General features: G+C 39.3%; 1 protein-coding gene across 1 annotated transcript; it reads left to right on the forward strand.

Annotated features, from left to right (window-relative positions):
* The first annotated feature begins 1,053 nt into the window (after window positions 1–1,053).
* Window positions 1,054–1,350, forward strand: LOC147449013 (uncharacterized). The gene has a single exon (XM_086522500.1). It carries the CDS (start codon window positions 1,054–1,056, stop codon window positions 1,348–1,350), a length of 297 nt encoding a protein of 98 aa, XP_086378626.1.
* Window positions 1,351–23,810: the final 22,460 nt, after the last annotated feature.

Raw genomic sequence — 23,810 nt, forward strand, 5'->3', positions numbered from 1 at the left:
TCTTATTCTCAACTACAAAGACATTTCCAAAGCTAGCAAACCTGTCTTTGGAATGTCAAAACAATCACCTTTGAGACTACCCTTGGGTTTCCCTCGAGTGTATCTCCACCAACCCTCCTCCTTTTTCTAAAACCACGAATGTATATTCTCTATCCTGGGTTCTGAAATGCATACTTAATTGCATGCCAGAGTCGAGTGATTCAGAGCAAAGAGACTTTGTAAAAAAAACATACATAGAACTCTTGATTTAGAAAAAGATAGACATCCCAAAATCGACCTTCAGCTTTTGATTTATCCCTTTGTATCAATGCAGCCCACATAGTTGGCATAAATGTTGTATCTTCTTATGGTCTCCGAACAAATAATAAATGAGTACAAACAACTTTTTTGGGTTGAAATTGTCTTTGTATTGTTAATAGAATGTTAATTAAAGTATCACATCACGATTCAAGTGAAAATTTGATGTTTTCAAACTGTCATTGTATCATTGAAATTGGTGTAAGTGACATTTGTGTCATTGTTCATATATTGATTTGTCAAGTTCAGCTTGCAAAAGATTTGTGTTGGTTATATGGTTGTTGAATTTTGGTATTTTGTTTGTAGATATGGCTGAAGACATTGATTACGATGAGGCAGAACAAATTATCAGTGCGAAGCAAATTTGATGTGGACTAATCAGACTTATCAATTATTGCCAGCATTCAAGAGGATGAATCAAACCTAGATGGCAAGCCCTTGAGTTGCAAACAATGCAACTTGACTTATGTCTGAACCACTTTGTTTGAAATACACTTTTCAAAACAAGTGGCCACGCAAAGGGAAATCCACCAGTAAAGCTCTCTGACTTGCAACATGTGGGCTTAGCTCTAGTTCTCCTCCAACAATTTATCCATAACAACGACCTATCCTTGGTAATAAAAAAATTGCCATATACTTCATTCAGTAGTGCTCTACACATTACATATTGGGTAAGAGAGTCAACTGGGATGATAATCCTCCTCACACGGGCATCCTATAGTTCTTCTACTAGAGGAGCATGAAATCATTGTCGAGATGGAAATCCAAGGAGTTGGTCTTGCAAGCCAAGGTGAAACTCCTGCAGGATTGATGTTGAAGGTGTTAGAGCTTGAGACACAGCTCGATGCCACTAGAAGAGAGCTTGCACTAGCTCAAAGAAAGCTTGCAAAGTACAATGAGAAGTTTGGTCCCCTTGCAGAAGAAGATGTTGCAGCTGCCACATCCAATCTCAACGCATGTTTTACTACACCGACCAACTCTGCATCTCTTGGCTCTGATGATTTTTTCTTGAATGAGATGTTGGTAGATCTCAATCGTCATGCTAAGTTGTAGAATATATACCTTCTATTGTTGTAACCCCTCAAGCCAATGTTTTGTAATCATTTTACATAATCAACTCTAATATTTATTGCTTTGTCTCTTTTTCATCTTGGTTATAAATTTACACAATAAGTATAAAATAAAAGTAGACAATCATATGAAACAAAATGGCATGGCAAAAAGAGAGAGATCATAAGATATGTCCACAAACTCAAGCTAATTACAAGTACGTCATACCAAAGGTGTTTTTAAACAATGTCGTCACAATCAAACCACAGAACCATGTCAGCAACTTGTTCCATGTCTGAACATTCTGAAGCCACCTCCCACTCTGACTCACCATCACTTTTCACATTAGCAACAACTACCTCATGCATTTTCTTTATACCAAAACAATGTTCAGTTGCTCTCATCGGAATGTTGGTTGGAGCATGCAATAATCTCATATTACAAAGCACATATACCAAAGCCTCAGTTCATTTTGGTTTTAATCTATCTCTCTTCTTAGTGTGTAAGAAATCAAATGCATACCAATTTCTCTCACAACTACCACTTGAAGCAACAATCGATAATACTCTCACAGCTACATGTTGTAGTTCTATCTTTTCTACACCATATTCTTTCCACCACATAGGTGCGCTTAATTTTTTGATGGCATCAGTGTGCCGAGGATCACCAAACATACCAACCCTATTGGCATAGTCAACATGTTGATGAAATGCATCTTTCCCCTCATCCAATCCTGAGGGTTGCATGCACGTAGCTTTGAAACCATGCATCAATTTTGAATTGGAGGATTGTTCATAGAGCTAAAATTTTGGATCCAAAGAGAATGTTGCGCTTTGTAACGGTGTGTGTATTTGTGCCCATCAAGATTTTGCGCATGAAACTAGAAATGTTTTGTATGTACAAGTGTATCCTTGAAAGTCCTTGAGCTTTTCAATGGCTTTTGACATATACCAATATACCTTTTCAAAGACAAAAGAGTCTTTATCCACCAAGCGCAACAGGTCCACAAAGGGTTTAGTAACATTGGCATCTTTTTTCACATTTCTCCAAAAAATTGCGGAATTGACGAGTGAATGATCCCTTAATGTTATAGCTTGGTAGCTCGGATATTTTCTAATCCATGCACCCCATTGCCTATCAGTAACTGTCTGATAGCAAACCGAATCGCACAAAATATATAAAATGCCTTGTTAGGTGACTTGGTTTTGAATAGAGCATATGAAAATTGATTCTCTCTAATGAACTTTACTATTGTGTTTTCTTTCAACAAAGTAGTCTTTATTTTGTCAAGTTTGCCAATGTCTTTCAAAAGCAAATTGATAGTACATGTGGCATCACATGGTACCCATATTAATTCCAGATACTTTGCTTGAACTGCAAGACCTGCACCTTTGTACTTCTCCTCTTGCTCATAGTATCTTACTCTCTTCGAGATCAAAAGGTGTCGTATATCAAGCATGTGCACCATGCTATGAAGGTGGACTAGTTTTCAAACCTCACAAATTTTGAGGCATCTGTCATCGATTTGAACTATATTTAAAGACATTATAACTATGCCATTGGGCCTATCTTTAACTTCCCACTTCACCACGCCTACATAAGGATTCTTCCCTCAAGTCGGCTCAGGGTCTAGGCCCTTGGATTTTTTACATGCCAAGCCCCAAGTCAAAAGAGAGTAAGGCCTAGTTCGTTCCATGTTTAGGGTATCACCTTAGCCTAAACTATCTAGGTTTCCTTTGTGATCTATTTAGGCTATGAGTTTATTAGGTCTCATCCAGGTAGTTTCAGCCAGGTGGTGGTAATAATCCCACTAATTTAATCACTTATTCAAGTTAGTCTAACTAGTAGAATTAACTTGACAAACAATTTGTTCTAATTTCAATTTTAGGGTCATGTGCCCATATAGTGTATTTTTTCAAGAAAAACCAAATTCAAGCATTTATAGGCATGGAGTGCAGTAAATGTGTATGTAGAGAGAGAGAGAGAGAGAGAGAGAGAGAGAGAGAGAGAGAGAGAGAGAGAGAGAGATTTTATTATCATCCTTCGAAGTCAAATATGACGTATGGGACCAAAGTTACATGCAATGTAGTTTGTGTATGGCTAATGAGTGACTCTAGATGCTCCAAAATTGTAGTGATGAGAGTTACAATGGAGAGCCCACACTCTTGCTGGGAGAGGAAAGTGTGTAGGTCTAAGTCATGGCTGAAAATGTGAGAGAAGCAAGTCCGGATGTGACCAAAACCTAAGCACTCTAGTAGTGTGCGGTACTCAGACTCTTGAACTTGTAGTGAGCATAATGTGCACAATTGATTTGACTATTCTCCATTGGCCCAACGCCATGTCAGCTAAGCCAAATGGTTGTGATCGTGCGTATCATCGATAAGGGGATAGGCTCAAGAATGTAAGTGTGAGTTTTCTCTTTCAGCAAAGAACATGTTTTGTAGTTGGGGGAAGTATGGACGGTGTAATGTATGAAGCATGACCCACTGGATTTCTCACAAGCTGTAATACATTGGTGTTGTAGAAAAGCTTCATTCACTTGGGATTCAATTGAAGCATCACGTAGCAAGTAATGCATCCCATCTCCCAAACCACTTCTTTATGTCTTGCATCCATCCCGTGCTTAACACTAGTCCTAGAAAAAAATAGCCACTTTTGTGGCTTTTAGAGTCTTTTGTAAAAAACATGTCCACCACTATGAAAGTTATCTAAATAGAAAATGATTTCAAGGAATTACGTCCAACGCTCAATATGAGTTGATAAAAAATAGTACAAATACAAATAAAGGTCTAAAGATGTCTTTCCATGACTATCTTCATCAACTAGTTTGTGAAAACGATCAATTGTTTCCTTTTCTCTTTTGTAACTAAATCAAATCATTGTAAAGCAAGCCCAAACTTCCTTGAAAAATCCCTCAATAGGCATGTGATAGATCTACCACACTATTTTGACCTGTATTCAAAGATTGTTGACTTTTTTCACTCCTCTAAGCTAAGTAGTGAACTGTAATTTTTCGTATAATTTACTAATTTTAGAAAAGTAAATTTTTTATTTTTTATCTTTTGATGTAAATTTTGTATCTGAAAAATTGTTTCATATGTGAAACCCATACACAAGAAGTTTCATATGGTTTTGATGCCATATACAAAAGTTATGTCTCATTTACTAGAATCCTGACTTGAGCCATTTTTGTGGCTCATTACAATCTAGTATTAAGATATTGCTTTCATAAATTTTTTGAACTTTTTTGCTTGCTTCCCATGCAATTATAGGAAGTGGATGTGAGGGGTTTTGATGCATCTCTATCGTGTACTCCACAACCCTTTCCATGCCCATAACCTCAATTGGAAGAGATCCCGACTCAAGAACTAGGAGCATATATGGTGTTTGTGTATTAACTTAGAGAAAGTTTGTAAAAAAACGCTTTTAGACATTCTCAAACTCTTTCCAAGGAGACTTTGAGATGCTCCTACCCCACACTTCAACTCCATAAAGGAGAATCGGTGTTACCAATGCATCAAAAAGGTACTTCTTGAGAACCCAACACTTGATGTTTCCCGCATTACACATGTTCTCAAATGCATAATATGCTTTCTTTCTGGTTTCCAAATGAAACATAGCACATTCATGCCACTTGTGATTAGATGGAACCTCAAGGCCAAGGTACTTAAAGCTCTCAACAACTTCAAGTGTCTCATTGTTGTACACAACACATGGCTTCTCCTTATGGTTGGTTTTCACAAGCATAACCTTTCTTTTGGATTCATTCACAATCAGCCCATTATGCAAGCAAAAGTTCTCAAGGAAAATCGTAAGATTCTGTGCATCTTCTAAAGTGTGTGCTAGAAGCACTACATCATCCGCATATGACAAAAATCATGATTACCGCATTGCAAATAGTGGCCTCTTCGATGCCTTATTCTTGCAGAAAGTCAAGTACCATTTGTTGCAATTGATTGATGCATAGACCAAAGAGATCTGGTGACAACAAACATCCTAGTTTAACCCTAATAGTGCTTACAAGTTTTTTTGAAATTCCTCTTCCCATGCATGATTGACACATCACCTTCTGATAGATTAGAGAAACTACAAGCATAAACTCACTTGGCACTTGGAGTTCCTCCATCCTTCTCCACAAATTATCACGTAGAATAATATGAAAGGCTATCTTAAAGTCCACAAAACAACAATACAATCGCTAGCCTTTCAACCGACTTTCCTCCATGAGATCACAAAGAGTGACAAGATGATGAATGATGCTATGGCATCGACAAAAACCTGCTTGTCCTTTTGTACATTTGTCATTCTCTTCATCCCAATCACTCAATTTCATTGCCATTATGCATCCAAACAACTTTTCCATAAGAGACCTAGTCATTATAGTCCGGTAGTTGTTTACATTCTTTACATCCCCTCCTTTATGCAAAGGCCTAACCGAGTTAGTATTCCAATCATAAAGCATACCATGTTGAAGTCCAAGGTTGAACATATCACTCATGGGTAAAATCTCCTATCCATTTGATCATCTCTAGCTTGATACCTTGACGATCTCCCGCTTTGAGAGTGACCATCTTTTCAAACCCACCGCATACATCCTCAATAGTAAAAAAAGAGGGCATACATGAGAGTGGACCATAAAATGGTATTTTTTCAGCATTTGGTTTCTCATATAATTTCCTAAAATGTGTGTACATATCCACAAGAATCAAGTTACCAAAATTCCCAAACTGCTTACCCCTCAAGTATCTCCAAAATCTTCCACATGCAGGTGCCTTTTCTTGGACTTGAAAAAGTTGCTGCTTTACTTCTCATCTTCTTCTCTTCTTTTGAATCGATTCCTTGTATGTATGCAAATGACTTTGATAGTTTTCTTTGTCTATAGTTGCATCAAGCTTTATCAAGGACTTTCATTGACATTCTTTATCAAACCACCTTTGCGTGATCTATCTTTGTCGATACCATGGAGATGCTTTATGGCAAAGCATTCTTCGGCACAAGAAAAAAAAACTTTCTTGAAAGCTTCCCACTTAGTTTCCAATGGTGCATTATATTGAAGCTTTGTCATCCATAACTTTTGCTCAACCATTTCAATGTACATTGGTGACCGTTTGAAATCCATACATAGTGATACATGCTTAGTTGCTTCTCCACATGCAAGGTCAATACATAAGGTTTGATGGTATAATTTTGAGGTCCATTGGCCAAACATAAAACTCTTTATGAGATACATGATGGATTTGGAGAGTAGCATATAGTCAATCACAATATCCCCATTATGTTTTCTACATGTAAATCCATTGGTTTCACTCCACAAAGATACACCATTGGAAATAATCATCCCCATGCTATTACACATGTGTAAAATTAGCTTTCCATAGTGATCCAGCTCTTTCTCATCCATTGAGTACGATCATACAAGTGAACTTCCTCCAATTTTCTTGAAATATATGGCATATCAAATTGTTGAGTATCATGTTGCAATGTTTTTGTGCGAGCATTCGTATCCCCAAATACAATAACATCACCTTCACCTTTGAAACAAGAAATGTACTCTTTTAAATCAAAAAATGGATGATCTCTATCCATGCAATCATAAAAGGAGGAATCATGATGAGGAATGTAGCAACCGACTACAAAAATGTGTGCTCTTTTTGGTGTTATAATTTTCAGCCATACATAACGTTTGTATTTGTCATCTTTTACAATTGATAAAAAGTCTTCCAATCCTTTCTTAACCATACATGCTACCCCTCCTTTCCCTCTTCATTGCTTCTGATTCTTTGACCACATCAATGAATGTACATTGTAATCCTCCAAGCCATTAATTCTTTGTGTATCATGCCCCCAAGTTTCAACAAGAAGTACAACATTGGCTTTGCTTGTTACTTCATCAATGCCAAGCCCCGCATTCTATAAGACCCTAGGACTGCCCAACCTCGATCCTTCAGCCAACCTCCCTTTATAGGCCTTGCCCCTAGGATTTTGTCTCCATTAGCAGCCGACCTTTGGTCTAGTCCTTGACCTCCAAGGCGACCTTTGGCCTGACATTATTCCCCCCTTGGAGAATCATTTTTTTCCTTGAAAACAAGAGTGATGATACACTAATGTTTTCCACAGTGGCATCCTTCATGGATCCATTTGTTTGCTTGACTGGAACACGGTTCAATAGGAGATTCAATGAAACCAAGAGTAATATCTTGATTTTCCACATTGTTGTCCATTTGCAACCATCTGATTGTAACGGTCCCTGTGCAAGCATACTGTGTAGACTCCATTTAGAACGCACATGAGCATGCTAAATGATGTATCACAACAAACATGTACCAAAATGAGTACCTCTTTTCACTTTTCATGCAAGTAACTTGCTAACATAACTCATCATCCAAGTTTAAGTCCTTGACTTGTTCTCAAATTTCATTAGTAAATAGCCCCGCCATAACTAGTGTTCAAGGTTGAGAACCTGACTTATACATGAAGAGACTAAACCTAGTTGCAAATATGATGTAACTTATGGTAAACAAACTCCGACTAGAGCAATAAATGCTTACTAATTGGATTGTTGGGTGCTAACGTATGCACTTTGCATATCCTTTAGCACAAGCTTATACTTTTTAATCTGTATATCCCCTTCGATCAGTGACAGTAGTGAGGTGTTTTTTCCCCACGATTTACAGATAGTTTTCCCAGGTGACTGGTAAACAGGGATCACAATATCGTACAACATTGCTAAGGAATCAACAATGTCTTGAATAACCTTCCTGGTTAACTTGAAAAATCCACAATCACCCAAACCGAGTCATGAGCTCTATTGGTGATCGGTAGACCCAAGAGTAAGCTCATAGAGATACTACACACAGAGTGCAAAAATGCTTCATTAGCAACAACTTGATGAATACGCATGCCATTCCAAATCATCCTTTGCTAAATAGTAGGGCCCATAACACCTAGTGTGCATGCATTTAGCAAAACAGATCCGAACATGTACATCCATGATCATTCTTGCCAATACTTATGGAAAATGTGATGCACCTAGCACACATTAAAGAGGAATGTAAATGGTTCTGAAAAGAAACTAAATACTTTTAGTTGCAATCATTTGCAAGCCTTGCTGAAATGTCTGAACCATTATAGAAGGTGAAACAGTAATCACTTCTAAGTACAAAGAATGAAACTTTTTCATTAACAACCCATAGCCTTGCTATATGTATAAACAACCATTTGTAATGTTGTTTAGGAGCACTTGTACCTTAACAAGTCATTCTAAGTATCCGAAATTTTTTGGCCACTAAAATTTCTCCTGATATGTTCTGCTGAAAATGTCTAGAAAATAGATGTGACCAACACCTAGGGACATCGTCGCGACACATAATTGAAATAGTGGCGTCAGTGTTTGTCCGAGAGACTCATATTCTCCACATGTAGACTATGTCTCAGGTAAGGATTTCTGAAAAAATGTCCTTCAAGTACGAGATGTACTTGGGTGTGGAGGTAAATGTAAACACGCATGCGACATGCATGAGAGAGACCCTCGGTATCCATGCTCCACACTGGCTAAACCAAACTCCTTGAGTTCCTATACCATGTTGCATCCCATGTGACAACATGTGCCAAATAAACCCTACAAGTGGGTCTATAACTACATAATGCAGAAACTTATATTGGACACAACAACCCAAATTTCTTGGCTCTTACATGACCTTGGCGTTTTTCATAAGAGCAAAAATGGAGGATAACAGATTTTGTGCATCCTACATCGAAAAAGAAAAAAGAAACAAAACCAAACTAGATGCATACCTGTAGATTAAACATAGTGTTCACTTATTCGGAGTGAAAAGCTCCTGCCCAAATTTCCCCCCTACAAAGGCCTAGGAACACTAATTGAAAATAGTGAAAATGCACGCAGTATGGCACGTGTCACCTTGGGTGTTGCCTTTACAATCCAGACCCCATGGTTAAAATCAACATTGTCAAACCCTTTGATAAAACCATGCAGAAAAACTTCTCAGCTAGCAGCCGGCCCTTGGCCTATGTATGTGACCCCCCTGGGGTTGCCCGTAGCAGTACTTTCCTTTAGAAGTTGAAATTTGTCCACTACCCTTGGCAGTCTCTGGACTTCTTTCCTTGAAAATGCAAGTGTAAAGGTTCCAAGTATTGACCATCAACCCTTACTAAGTGATTTCATAATCATGAGCCGGGTCTTACCCCAAAATTGTACTCATATAGGCACTCTTAGTGCAAATAAGAGCTCCACTGAAGTTGGAGTCGTATGTACAACTAGAGTTGTTTTACACCCAAAAATCCATAAGCGTGGGTTTTTGTGAACAGTCGTGTTTTTTGAAATGCGGGTGTCATCCATACACGTGGTAGAGATAAGCCCTTACGAGCTTAAGACGTTCAAAAACTCAACTTGATTTGCACAGGTATAGTGTGGAGTGCTAAAATAATGCCCCAAAAAGCACTAATGGCAAGACGCTTGCTTGTCCGTTATAATCAATGGGTAATCAACTGGAGAGAAGTGGTTGATCGTGGAATCAATCACTGATAAACTACAAACAGATGGCTCTTAGCCATGTTAAATAGGTGGTAATAGATGGCTTGTAGCCCTTCTTGTGGGCTCATAGTCCGTTTTGTTATCGTTTTGACATAGAAAGATGTCAATAAAATCATGCCTAGTTTCACCTTTCCCGCAAAGAAGTAGGAAGGGGAGAGAGAGAGAATTCTAGGCTGAGGAAAATCCTGTATTTGAATCTGTTTTATGCCCCTTGCACATGATTCCGTGCACACCATGTCTGTATCTTAGCTTATCATATAAGCATACAACAGTGTATTGGTACCATGCTCTCGGAGAGAGAGGTACTAGGAATAACATCTTGACTCACTTATCGTGTATGTGATCGTGATTTTAACAAGGTGCATATGGATGGCACTTTGCCTATGAATACACATAAACACCAAATGTTTGAAAACATCAATAATTGAGCTCATCCTTGATAGCGTAGCTAGTGCTATAGCGGAAGTATATGCAATGATGGGTGTTGTAAGGCCATTGTACTAGTATGCCATGCATACATATCAAAAAATGGAATGATAATCTCTTGGCTTCAATAACATTCTCAACCATGTGAGTCGCTGGTATACGTGCCTTGCAAGATTATACCGGCATGGATACATCACAGTGCAACTTTGCATAAACTGTGAGCTTATATGCATGTAGTACTAAAGATGTGTTCTATTATCGTTCATCTAAAGTCAATCGATAATACCTCTGCACAATAAAGAAGCCTTTCTGCGCATGAAATTTGGCAAAGCACTTTGCTTTGTTCAGTGGCTTTGTACAAAGTCTTCCCAAGCACTTTTCTTTGCAGAGCAGAGAGATCTTTTGAAAACCATATTGACAAAACAAACATAACTTGACATTTACTAACCTTGTCACCCACTTGTGGTCAGGTTATTGGCAAGTCCTTGAAGCTGGCTCATAGCCAGATATATTTCTTGAGTGAGTTAGTGTACATATCATATATAGCCTCTTGTGCCGTTAAAACCTGCAGACATCTTGGCAAGTGTCCCTCAAGTATGTATGCTCATAGCATATTCCAAATTGTAAAAATTGTGATGCCAAATACCAAAAGTGAAGCCTTGCTTCACATAAGTACTTATGTAGTTTTGGTGCACATAACTAATAGATACTCTTGCCGGTTTACAATGGCATAGAAAAAGAAAGTCGACCGTGTCGAGCATTCACAGATAATTGACCTTGTCAAATTGTACACTATATTGAAAAACAAAAAAATACCTCGTACCTACTTAGTTTGATTATTATTATCCTATGGATTTGGAGATGGAACCTTGCTCCCGTGATGTCGGCATAACGTTGTCATTTGCGAGACGGGGAAAGGAAAAGTAACCCTACTAAGTTTAGTAGTGATGCTATGCATGTAGTCATTGCCAATTACTTTAGAAAACTTGTTGAATCACATGTCACAAGCCTTGCCTGAACATGAGCAACATTTCTTAAGAGCCATGTCCTAACAAAATTCCAAACCAAAAGTGGGAAATTGACATCGATAACTGTAGACTTTTGATAGTAGAATTCATTGGGCCAGTGACTAGGCTCATAGCCGTTTAAGACATCACATCTCATGCATGAAAAACGTCAAACATGCTTGAGTGGCTTGATGATCGCAATAAGTAATTTACCCAATGCATGCTTGTAATGCAAAGAGATCTGCAAAATTCAATGAATTTAGAATTGAAAACATGAAAGTCAATTTGCTTACCGACATTGACAATCCCTCTGCGAGCAGTGAAACCATGTCGTCATATTCTTGATGACCTTGTTATTAACAGCTTACACGTTGCATAATCATGCATGCCAAGCTTCTTGTATCAAGATCCTTTGAAATTTTGTCGTAGTTATAATCATTGTCCCACCATGTCTTGTCGCAGTTGTGGCGATTGTCCCGTTGAAGCTCAAGCCTTGCTGAAGCCAACTTTGAAGACAAGAGTAAGGCCATTCCCCTTTGGAAGCCTCGTGAACAAGCCTCCTAAACTGGGCCCATCACCATCATAGCTACATTGTGCATGAATAAGCCATCCAACCTCTACAGCATGGTGATGGCAATTGAAGGCTCATGACGATGCTGATTTGCCAAATTTTCGGTGTCTGTCACTACTCGCATGCCTTCGATGCTCTTTCCATGGCTATGACCACATGGGTTGGGCCCCTTGGATTTACCTTTGGGAAACCTTGGGTGCCCAAGAACAACACCAAGTGTGAAAAAAAAGAAGGAAAAATGACTGTAACCATGGTTTCTGTGTTTGGCTTTTGTGTTGTCTACAGTTTTGCTCACCAGGGGTGCTACGAGCATCTATATGGTGCATGCCAGGCACAAAAACTTCTCTAATTGCCATGGAAATTCTATCAAGAGCACCCCCATGCAATTCTGTGAAGGTCATTCTTGGTTGCAAGGGGTCTTTCCTACGACCGTTCCTCTTGTTGGATCCACCATGTACCACCAAGGAGCTGTGACCACGACCTTGTCCTTCATGACCCAAGCCCGCTCAGAACGAGAGAGAGAAAGAGAGAAGAGAGAAGAGCCCCTGCCATGCCATGCATGAACATGCAATACTTGCAATACTTTCCCCCCTCCTCCATAGCTCCCTCTCCCACCGAGCTCTGATACATATATAAGACCCTAGGACTGCCTAGCCTCAATCCTCCACCCAACCTCCCTTTATAGGCCTTGCCCCTAGGATATCGTCTCCATGAGCAGTCGGCCCTTGCCTCGAGACTGGTCCTTGACCTCTAGGGTGACCCTTGGCTTGACACATTCCATGGGTATCCATTGCAATTCCAAAAGCATATTTTCAATTGTAACTTGGTCTTATAGGTCACGCATCCCTATTTGCTTGAGGAACTTGCCTCCTCCTTGGGCACATTTTCTTCGTGAGATATCTCCTTGTTTTTATTATTCTTTCCTTATATGCCTTGCGACGCATATTTTGTTGCTTAAAAGTGAAATCTTCACATACAAAAGAATTTGTATCCCTCAAATAGATCCAACTATTTTCAAGGACAATCTTTCATTTGGTCTCATCCAACATGGTGCATACAATTGGCCGTTCTCTTGAGCAAAGAGCTCCTTGCTTACCCACTCTATGTGCTCCATAAACCATAACTTTAGACATGCCAAAGTGGATTTTGAAGAAATCTTTGATAGCAATGGCAAGGGAAGGAGGCAGCTCTAACTTCTCTTTGAGAATTCCACAAATAACAATGTTCTTGGAACGTCGCTCCCGTTCCTTCAACTCCTCCACATCCACATTCTCAACATTATATATTTCAGCCATAACTTGCATGAGTGAGGAATTGGGAACCACATTGTTACCACGTATATCATCCCAAGACTTTTTTGTGTATACATTTTTCATGTCGCATACATCCCGGCTCATGGTGTCAAATTTCTCATGTTTCAATACATGGTCATGCTCTACTTTGCTCATGCGCTCCTTCAAAGTATTCAAGTCCACAAGAGAGCATTTACATTCCTTGACTTCCTCTTCAAGCTGCATCAAACACGTTGTTTGCATCTCAAGTGTCCTCTTGAGATTCTCATTCTCAACCACAAGTACCCTTAGCATGCCATTCTCCATTCTAAGTGCCTGTCTTCACCTTGTTTTTTTACGGTCTCTTGTAATGATACCAAGCATGCCAAGATCATAGTTTTCAATGTCGTTGGCTGAGTGGTTGTGTTGTTATCTCCACACTTAGGAGATTCTGTACCATTTTTCACAATGGTTGTGGACCTTGTAGAAGAAGAACCCTTACGAGTGCCGGACGACATTCTATGTAAAATAGGAGATGAGAGTCAACTTTTTTGAACCTATTCACTTCAAAAATGATGCTACAAAAATGCCTTCCATAACTCCAAAACTTTTTATCTTTATATCAATGCATAGAGGGCATCATTCTCTTCAATTGAGGCTATAGAGCACCCAAATTGAAGTCTGGATGAAGAAGTTATGATCAAAAGATTGAAACGTTGTCTACTAGGTCAAAAAACACACAAAGAGAGAGAGAGAGAGAGAGAGAGAGAGAGAGAGAGAGAGAGAGAGAGAGAGAGAGAGAGAGAGAGAGAGAAAGAAGCATAGTTGCATTATTCCCATTTGTTCAAATGGTGCACAGGGAGGTTCTAGATAAAACTTAGAAATATGTAATTGTACCATACAACCACATCCTGAGAATTTATGATAGTTAAGAGAGAAAGAAAGAGAGACAGAGAGGGGTGGGAGGGGGGGGGGGGGGGGGGGGGGGGGGGGGGGGGTAGAAGTAATGAGAGTCATCATTGTGATGGTGTAGAGAGAGAGAGAGAGAGAACCATAGTTTAATCATTTCCAATTGTCCAAATGGTGCACAGGAAAGTCTCAAACACACTGACAAATACGCCATTGCACCATACAGCCACATCCTAAAAGTTTATGAAAGTTTTAAGAGAGAGAGAGAGAGATAAGTATAGTTGCATCTTGTCTAATTGTCCAAATGGCATGCGAGAAAGTCTTAAAGAAACGCAAAAATACGCCATCACGCCATACAGCCAAATCCTGAAAGTTTATGAAAGTTAGAAGAGAGAGAGAGAGAGAGAGAGAGAGAGAGAGAGAGAGAGAGAGAGAGAGAGAGAGAGAGAGAGAGAGAGAGAGAGAGAGAGAGACCTTGTCCCAAGGAGGGCCAACCACTTGGTGAGGGGGGGGCACCACCAAGTGGTGACCCACCCCTACACCAAGTTGCTAGAGGTTCAACAATTGAATGCCTCTAGTCCAAAGTGTTGTAGTGATCCTTGAATAATTTCAATCACCTCATTAGCAATCATGTCTGTTACAATAAATTCCGGTCCATCAAGTTGTCCCAGAGCAACAACTTTTGCAATCTGTTTGCAAACAATAGTAGGGATATGTGGTGCTTTGTCTAATCCGACAATGAATTGGTCTTGTTTCAAGTTAAAAAGCATTTTTGAAACATAGCGTAAGAGACATGAAGTCTCATTACTCAACCAAGCTAGTGTAATTGTTGCAATACATGTCTGAAAGTGTGAAAATAAACTATTAGAAATTGTGTTAAGGGTTAGATTGTCCAATGTTAGGACATTGGCTATGTCAACCAAACAATCAAGTAGTGCAACAAAAGCAAAGTGTTGATTCAGTGGCTATGTGGGGATATGTTCCAACCCACAACTGAGCAATTCTTTCACCTCCTAGTCAGAGACAATATTCAAATTGTTAGTGCATACATTCCATCCAAGATGATCAAAGTCTTTACAAAATTGCTTGAAATTAATAGCATTTACATTTAGGAGTAAACTTATAAGTGAGGTACTCAATAGAGTAGACAAAGTTTTTTCAATGGTGGATCATGTTTCCATCCAATAGTGATGTCCTGCAACATACTATCACTTCCAGAGATAGATTTAAAACCATGTTTCAAGATAGAGTCATGTAAGGAATAGAAATTTTGGGCTATGGCGTATTGTCTCTTGTTTAGAGATCATTTTTATCACAAGAAGGGAGGCATGTGAGAGATGCTGGGTTGAAAGGTCAAGTTCAGTTGTTGATACCAAGTCCACGTGAAGCCAGCAACTAAATAGGGTAAGCAAATTTGGAAGGGAGGCCATCCTTAAACCAACCTAAACAGAGTCATAATGGTTGTGTGGCATCCTCCCATCCAAGGATATCTAGATAAACTAGATATCTATGGAAGAAGTATCGTAGCCCAGTTTCGCATGTTCAGGTGCACTATGTGCCATTGTCCACCCATGTACGTAGGAGAGAGAGTTTCTTATATACATAGGTTAGAATAGCACAAGATACTTCATTAGAAATTCAAGAACCATAGACCACAACATCCATTTTGAGTAGACATATCTATTTAGTCATCCACAATAAAAGATACATTTCTCTACTCTGCAAGCCAGATCTTAGTTTCTTTGGGGTCCTGCTAGAGAGAGAGAGAGAGAGAGAGAGAGAGAGAGAGAGAGAGAGAGAGAGAGAGAGAGAGAGAGAGAGAAGAATAGTTGCATCATTCTTCAATTGTTCTAATGGCACACGGGGAAGTCTTAGAGAATCTCAAAAACATGCCAGTGTGCCATACAACCACATCCTAGTAGTTTATGAAATTCATGTAGGAGGGAGGGAGAGAGAGAGAGAGAGAAATAGAGAAGGTAGAGGTTATGAAAGTCTTCATTGTGAAGATATATATATATATATATATATATCTATAGATATATATATATATATATATATATATCTATAGATATATATATATATATATATATCTATAGATATATATATATATATATATATATATATATATATATAGATATATATATATATATATATATATATATATATAGAGAGAGAGAGAGAGAGAGAGAGAAGTATAGTTGCATCATTGTCGATTGTCCGAATGGCATGCAGGGGACTCTTACATAAAATCAAAGATACACCATCGCGCCATATAGCCACTTCTTGAAAATTATTTATATACATAGGCTAAAGTAGCACATGAATTCCCATAAAATTTCAAGAACCCTAGACCAGAACAACTATTTTAAGTACACACATTTATTTAGTCATTTATTCTGAAAAATACGTCTGTCAAATTTGCATGCCACATCTTAGTTACTCTAGGGTCCTGCTAGAAAAGGAAAAAGTGATAGTACATCCTTCCTTTAGCAAAGCCAGAGAGAGAGAACACCCTTATCTGCATCCACAATAAGACAAAAATAGCTAGATTGGTTTCCCAACAGCATTGTAGGTAACTAGGGTGACTCTAGTTGTCATCCATGTCACTCTAACCTATACTAAAAGAGGAGAATGTTGTAAAAAGGTGGAAGAATCTAACAAGGATGAGCCTATTATGATCCTTTTACGACAGGTTCATCTTCGCCAGATTTCTTTGATAACTACATTCATCCTAGCTAAACTATGCATCTAACATGGTAACCTTGTACTAATAGTTACCATGCATGCCCATTTCCTGAGTTTATCCATTACTCCATACCTCAAAGAAGAATTTAATCATATTCTTTTTTTCTTGGTACTTCAAATGGTCTAGTCACTTTGTTCAACGCCTTGACAGAGTAGTTTGAAACTTCAAACTTTCATGTTCACTGTTGGTATATCCTACTTACCCATTCACTCAGAGAGGAAGTAATTTTGAAGATAATGATTTACTCTTGCTTAATATCTTACTTAGCAATGCTCCAACACAAAGGAATCCCTTGCTATGCTCACATATCAGGTAGTTGTTGCTAGAAAATACTAAAATGGAAACTAAGCAAGCTCAAGATGATGAGCTCACCCTTAAGTACTGCTCCTCTTGCTCAAAGTCTCTTACTATGTTCAACATCAAAAGGTGTCATATATCAGGACTGTGCACCATGCTACGAAGGTGGACTACTTTTCAAACCTCACAAATTTTGAGGCATTTGTCATCAATTTAAGCTATATTTAAAGACATTATAACTATGCCATCGGGCCTATCTTTAACTGCCCACGTCACCACACCTACAAAAGGATTCTTCCTTCATGTTGGCCCAGGTTATAGGCCCTTGGGTTTATTACATGCCAAGTCCCCAAGTCAAAAGACAATAAGGCCTAGTTCATTCCATGTTTAGGGTATAGCCTTAGCCTAACCTAGCTAGGTTTCCTTTGTGATCTATTGAGGCTATGATTTAATTAGGTCTCATCCAAGTGGTGGTAATAATCCCACTAACTTAATCAACTATAATTCAAGTTAGCCTAACTAGTAGAACTAACTTGTATAACAATTAGTTCTAATTTAAATTTTAGGGTCATGGGCCCATACCATAGTGTAGTTTTTCAAGAAAAACAAGGTTCAAGTATTTATAGGCATGGAGTGTCTATCTCAGTGAATGTATAGAGAGAGAGAGAGAGAGAGAGAGAGAGAGAGAGAGAGAGATAGTTTCATTATTTCCATTTGTATGAATGGTGCATGGGGAGGTTTTAAAAGAAACTTAGAAATATGTCATCATGCCATACAACCACATCCTGAGAATTTATGAGAGTTAAGAGAGAGAGAGAAGCATAGTTTCATTGTTGTCAATTGTTGGAATGGGGGCTTTCCAATCAATGAGCAAAGAAAAACAAGCAAAGCCAATTTTTGAGCAAAGATGAGCAACACCCTTGACAAATTGACGCGAGTGCAAGGTATATTGAAGAAAATATCATGTCATTTTAAATTAAGCTAGCTTCTCAACACAAGTGGCCATACATCTAAAATTACCACAAAGGAGCGGCCCTAACAAAATCCCAAGTCATAGCAGTTCATATAAAGCGGTAATTGTGGATGCATCAAAAACATCAAAAAAAGTTAAAACTAACAAAATTTCAGAAAGTCTTCGAGAAGTACACAAAATAACCTTGTAAAACTAAGAAATCTCATGATCAAGAGCATAAGCTTGCTCTCTTATTATTTTCTTTGGGCCCAAGCTTTACATGCTCTTTGACAAAGTGAGAGAATGGCAAAGAGAAATCTCGGCCATCAATGTCATAATGTTGCTTATTAATAGTGTCAACTTTGATCTCCTACACATGACTATCAATCATACGCACTAGTCTCTGAGCTTGTTGTTGATGCCATACACAATTAATGTGTTTACTCATTGAGCACAACATATATTGAACATGAAGTTACAAACAAATTTTTGAAGACACAAGTTTATTTTTGAGGAGGAAATTGTTCTTTTGGTCACATCATACAAGTATTATAGAAATGGCCATGGATAAGGCATTCATTTGCACAAAAGATATTCTGATAATCATTGCACAACCAAAAAATCAAAGCAATTAATGTCCACCACAGAACCTAAAGTGTTAAGATCTATAGTGATAATTTAAATCTAAATAGTAAAAGCCATTAAACCCACGAAGACAACACACTTGTCAAGGAGAAAAACCCATAATGAAATCACCATCAAATCCATAAGGAAATCAAATGTGACATTCAATTTATTTTTTTCTCAAAAAAACACTAAAGTCCAATGGCCACTCACATGTGAACCCATTGCAAGTTCTCGGACAAGCACTCTTTGTGTAGCCTCTCTATTGAAAGTACTCTCTTTGACTACCTCTTTGTTCAATGATTCTCTCCCATCTCACTTTGCTTGTCTTATCTTGCCTAGCTCACCAAGTCTTCTCTAATAGCTCTCAGCTTGATAGCGGTGTCACTCGGTCCATTGTAGCCTAGCCTTGCTCAGCTATGCTTGTCGTAGCTTAGCCTCATGAAACTCGGCCCCTCTCAACCCGACACCTCTCAAGCTAGGTTGAATCTATAAGCCTATTCATGATGTGTGAAAGGCCAGGCTAATGAATGTCCTTGTAATTTGGTTTTGAAGAGTCGCACCTAGTGATGTGGCAAGGTGTGAGGAGATTGAGCCTTGATCTATGGAAGGCCATGCAAATGAGCGATGCAAGACGCGTCCACGAACGTGTCATCATCCAAGATGTTCATGTCAAGGAGGGATATGGGCATTGTGCATGCAGATGATGCTGGCGGGGGTGGATGCCATCCAAGAGTGGGTGGTCAGCGCAGCAAAATACCCTAACATTGTATGCCACATCCCGGGCCATGTTGAACCATTTCCTAGCTTGCAAGGCCACTACGGGAAGTCTGTGGAAGCAAGATGCCAGGTGGTAATATTGGAGAGTGGCCACGTCAGTCTCGCATCACAAACAAAGCAGTGGATAAAGGAAGCTTCACACTAGTCACGCGATGATGTAGGAGGAGGAAACAATGACAACTCACAATTTGAGAATATTTGCAATATGTTAGCTCTTTGTGAATAAGAGCAAGTGTTCATTTGCGCAAATGTAGTCCCGTACGAGTGACACCAGCACAAATGTCTTTTTCACACTATTATTTTTACTATCATTAGAGCACCGAGATCTTGGGTCTACTTTTTTTTCCTACACCAAACCAAAAAATTCCGTTCTTTACGGCCCCTGTCACACACATCCGCTTGGACGTGTATGCAAATGAGAAAAAACAATGGCTGGATGAGCAGTCAGCTGAGGGTGGAGAGAGCCGGCTCTAACCCCCTCGCCCATCTGGAGCAGCCTGCATATCCAGGCTCCATATGGTAGTACTCATGTCTGACTTCTCGATATGATCAGTATTCGTAGGGGCAGTTCATGGCCAGTGCAGAGTCGAGCCTCGATCTGGTGGAAAGAAAGTGGCACACAGTGGACAACTTCTTGTCTCCTGCTAGCTAGAGCAAAGGGGTGGATCTTGAGCCTTGACGCCCCCCCCACAGGACCGCCCTCGCCTAGGGGGAGTGAGAGAGAGCTGAATGCAAGACTGCGCCGCCGGCACTAGAGGTCGAGGAGGTGATGTTGTAGTGAGAGGACCAGAGTCACCAGAATATAGCAGGAGATTCACCAAGAAGCACGAGAGGAAAACAATCTCTCTCTCTCTCTCTCTCTCTCTCTCTCTCTCTCCGGCACGCGTGGAGTGGCCGCTCTCTGTCTCTGTCGCACGATCAGCTAGAGTGGACATGTGCAGCTGCATTCTCGGTAATATTTGCAGCATGCAGTACACCGTGAAGGCCAGATTATTTTACTCGTGACAGAATAAACGCTGCGAGCATTGATCTAGTATGGGTGTAATATGTGTGAGGCAATACGCGTGTTTGTGTGCGCACGAGCATGCTCGAACGTGCTTGCTCAGCTATTCTCAGCCACGTTCAGCTCTTTGGAGCCCCATCATCGAACATCTGCAAGGCAAGCTCTCCAGCCAATTTTTAACCAGCAAAGTTGAATCAATTATTGCTTTTCGGCTTGGTGTCACCATCACTCTAGCCGATAGGTTTTGTTGCAATTGCAGCCCTCAGCCGCCAAGTGACGCCTCCACCTAAGCCTTGTGTAAGCTGTCAAAACTAGTCCGCGTCAGCGCGGACTGGTTCCAGCAGCATTCGCAAGCAATGTTTCTTTCCGGCATGGTATCACCGCTGCTCTAGCCGATAGGTTTTGCTTCATTTGCAATCCTCCACCTTAGCCTTGTATAGTTAGCTATCAAAACCTTAGCTAACTATAGTTAGCTATCAAAACCGTAGCAGCATTCGAAAGCAAGATTAAATCCCTTTAGCAACATTCGCAAGCAAGAGTAATATCCTTTAAAATGGTATATTAATGAGGTAAAATTACAAAAATATCCCTCCCAAGCCTACGTAATCAACTCAAATTCTATTTTTAGCATCTTCTATGATAGACAATCAGTTTTCTTTTGAAAAGCTATAAATTTTTTTCATTTTTGGAGAAATTCTCTCTCACAATTAGGGGTACTTTGGAAAATTTGAAGGGCATTTTGGGAAAATATGACAAAACATTGGGGGTAATTTGGGAATTTTTGATATTTAATGGGTATTCTAGGAATTTTAACAAATTAAAGAGATATTTTGGTAGTTTTTCCTTTGCTTAAATCAAATTATTGCATTTAGAGTTACTCCAAACCACTACACACAAGAAATGATGAGTGCTATTTCATAGGGTTGTAAAGGCTCTCACTCCTTTATGGGTTGGTGCTATTGATGACAATTCCAAGTGGTATTATAGTCGTCGTGATTTAATACCTAAATGGCACCTCAGACAACCGCCTCAAATGGCAATTGGGTGAAGTTGCTTTTGTAGAGTTGGGCGAAGATGAGAGCTACCGCATTTGTAGAGAGGTGGTAAGGATTGGTGAGGGGAAACAATACATACAAGAAAGTGGCCAATGACACAGTGGTAGATTTCCAACCCTTGTAGCAGTTGACTTTGATAGGAGTAGCTAATTGATGGTGATAATTACATATGTTGCTTGGTTAACTTGCTCGCAGCAAACAAGCTATTTAGCCTTATACACGTGCAAAGAGGAAGCTATCCACCAAGTTAGATGTCATCACTGAGAAGTAAGCGCCATCCTTCTTGTTGGCTTACAACACATAACTAGTGGGGAGAAGTAGAAAGATTGTGTTGTTTAAGTGGGGCATGCAATGGCTAGCTTTGTTGTTTTTTGATGGGTGATTACTATTGTTTCGACTAGAATATGTGTAACACTAGGCTGCACATGGCTCTAGATGGCAACTTTAATAAAAGAACAACTATTTGAAAGACCCAAAATAACGACTGATAAATTGTAGACAATGGTAATGAGACTATAATACCACTTGGGGTTTTCATCAATAGCAACAACCCAAAATGGAGTGACGTTCTTTGCAACCCTATGAAATAGCACTCATAATTTGCATCGGTTAAAATATACGCTAATTTTAATTTTTTGTGAACACTATGTAGGAGAACGGTAGATTTGTTGCTCGTTATACATGAGAAAAAATATTGAAACGTAGGCTATAATCTTGAACAACAAAGATGAAATATAGCGGTACTTAGGCTAAGTTTAGATGAAGGCATGAGGCTAACAAAGGGTGGACGCCACGGTGCATAGAAAGGTCTAACCCGAAATTTCCTATTGGTTGTTTTGTCAGCCACATCTTTGCTTTCTAATTGCTTAAAGCTCTATGTTCTCACTTCTTGCACAAATGCATGATGGAAGACCATTGTTTATGAGGGAACCCCCAAGTATTGAGAGGCCTGACAACATAAACTTGCTTTGCCAATCAAAGCAAGAGACAGAGGAAAAACCCTGAACGTAGCCTTAGGATACCGAAGAAATAGTCCTTCTCTCTTATTGGCTATAGCTGTCCTATCAGCACCCCATGGACACATATATAGCCTATTTGTGAAGCCCATTCTGTCCAAAACAATCCCACATTGGCCCACAATTCCCTTATCCTTCCATAGTTTCCATGGCTCTTGTGTACTATACTGTTAGAGAAGGCGTAGTCATGTCACTTAATATACGTTGATTTGTGTGCAAGTTTATAAATGTCTTTGTTATACTCTATGACCATCTCTTTTTTTTTTCCCTTATCACTTTTGAAAATCTCTCTATTTCACAAAAAACCTTATTGAGGGACTCCCTCATTTTTTTTGTCGCTCAAAAAAACTCGCTCGCCATCTTGTAGGACTTGTTGGAATGGTGCACGATGTTGAGAAGTTTGCGGTCTTGCCAGGAAAGCACCGGGCTTATCCACAATACCTATCGATTGTACCACTATGTCCTTGGGAATACGACTCTGAGAATTATCTAGCTTTGACAAAGCTAACCTTTGTATAAATTATGACAGAATAAAAGATGCCCATCCAGCTTCGTGATGACATCTCAACTTTGTACATATCTTGATATAAATAAAGTTATGGCATCTTGAATTTAGTAAACTTAGTTGCTTTTTAAAAAAAATTGTCTTGAGTTGTGGAAGTTTAAAGCACTTGATATTGCATTTAGTCTTAAACTAGTCCATCAACAAGCGTATTATTGCATAAGTACCATCAGATGCCTTATACACTGCCGTACATGAGAAAACATTATTTTGAAACAAGCCCAACCACCCACATTCAAAGGCAAGGGAGCCCATATGAAGCGCAATGTTGAAGTCTGGATTGAGGCAATGGAGGATTATTTTGAAGCTACAGGGACCCAAACTGTAAATCAAACTATGCTTTGGTCTTACTGGAGATGCAAAAATATGGTAGAAACAACATTGCAAGGACTTGGAAGTTTCATGGTCTTCCCAGTCTTGGGAGGATAATAAAGAAGCAGTTACACCACGATTTCTTCCACCCGCTCATCAGGACGCCAAAATGAATGAGTTCTTTGCTAGTTATTCTTATTGGTGGAGGAGTATTACTCTAATTTCGTAACCTTGCAAAGATATGCCCCAAAAATGTCCATTGAGCAGCAGGTAGCACAATTTTGTCAAGGTCTGAATTAATTGTTGGATACCCGTCTTGAAGCAATAAGTCCCATATCACTCCAAGATTCTCTCTTAAGGGCAACACCTCTCACCAAAGAA

The sequence above is a fragment of the Adiantum capillus-veneris genome, chromosome 10 (genome assembly GCF_014529385.1).
Source record: "Adiantum capillus-veneris isolate H3 chromosome 10, ASM1452938v2, whole genome shotgun sequence".
In the NCBI taxonomy this organism is placed as follows: Eukaryota; Viridiplantae; Streptophyta; class Polypodiopsida; order Polypodiales; family Pteridaceae; genus Adiantum; species Adiantum capillus-veneris.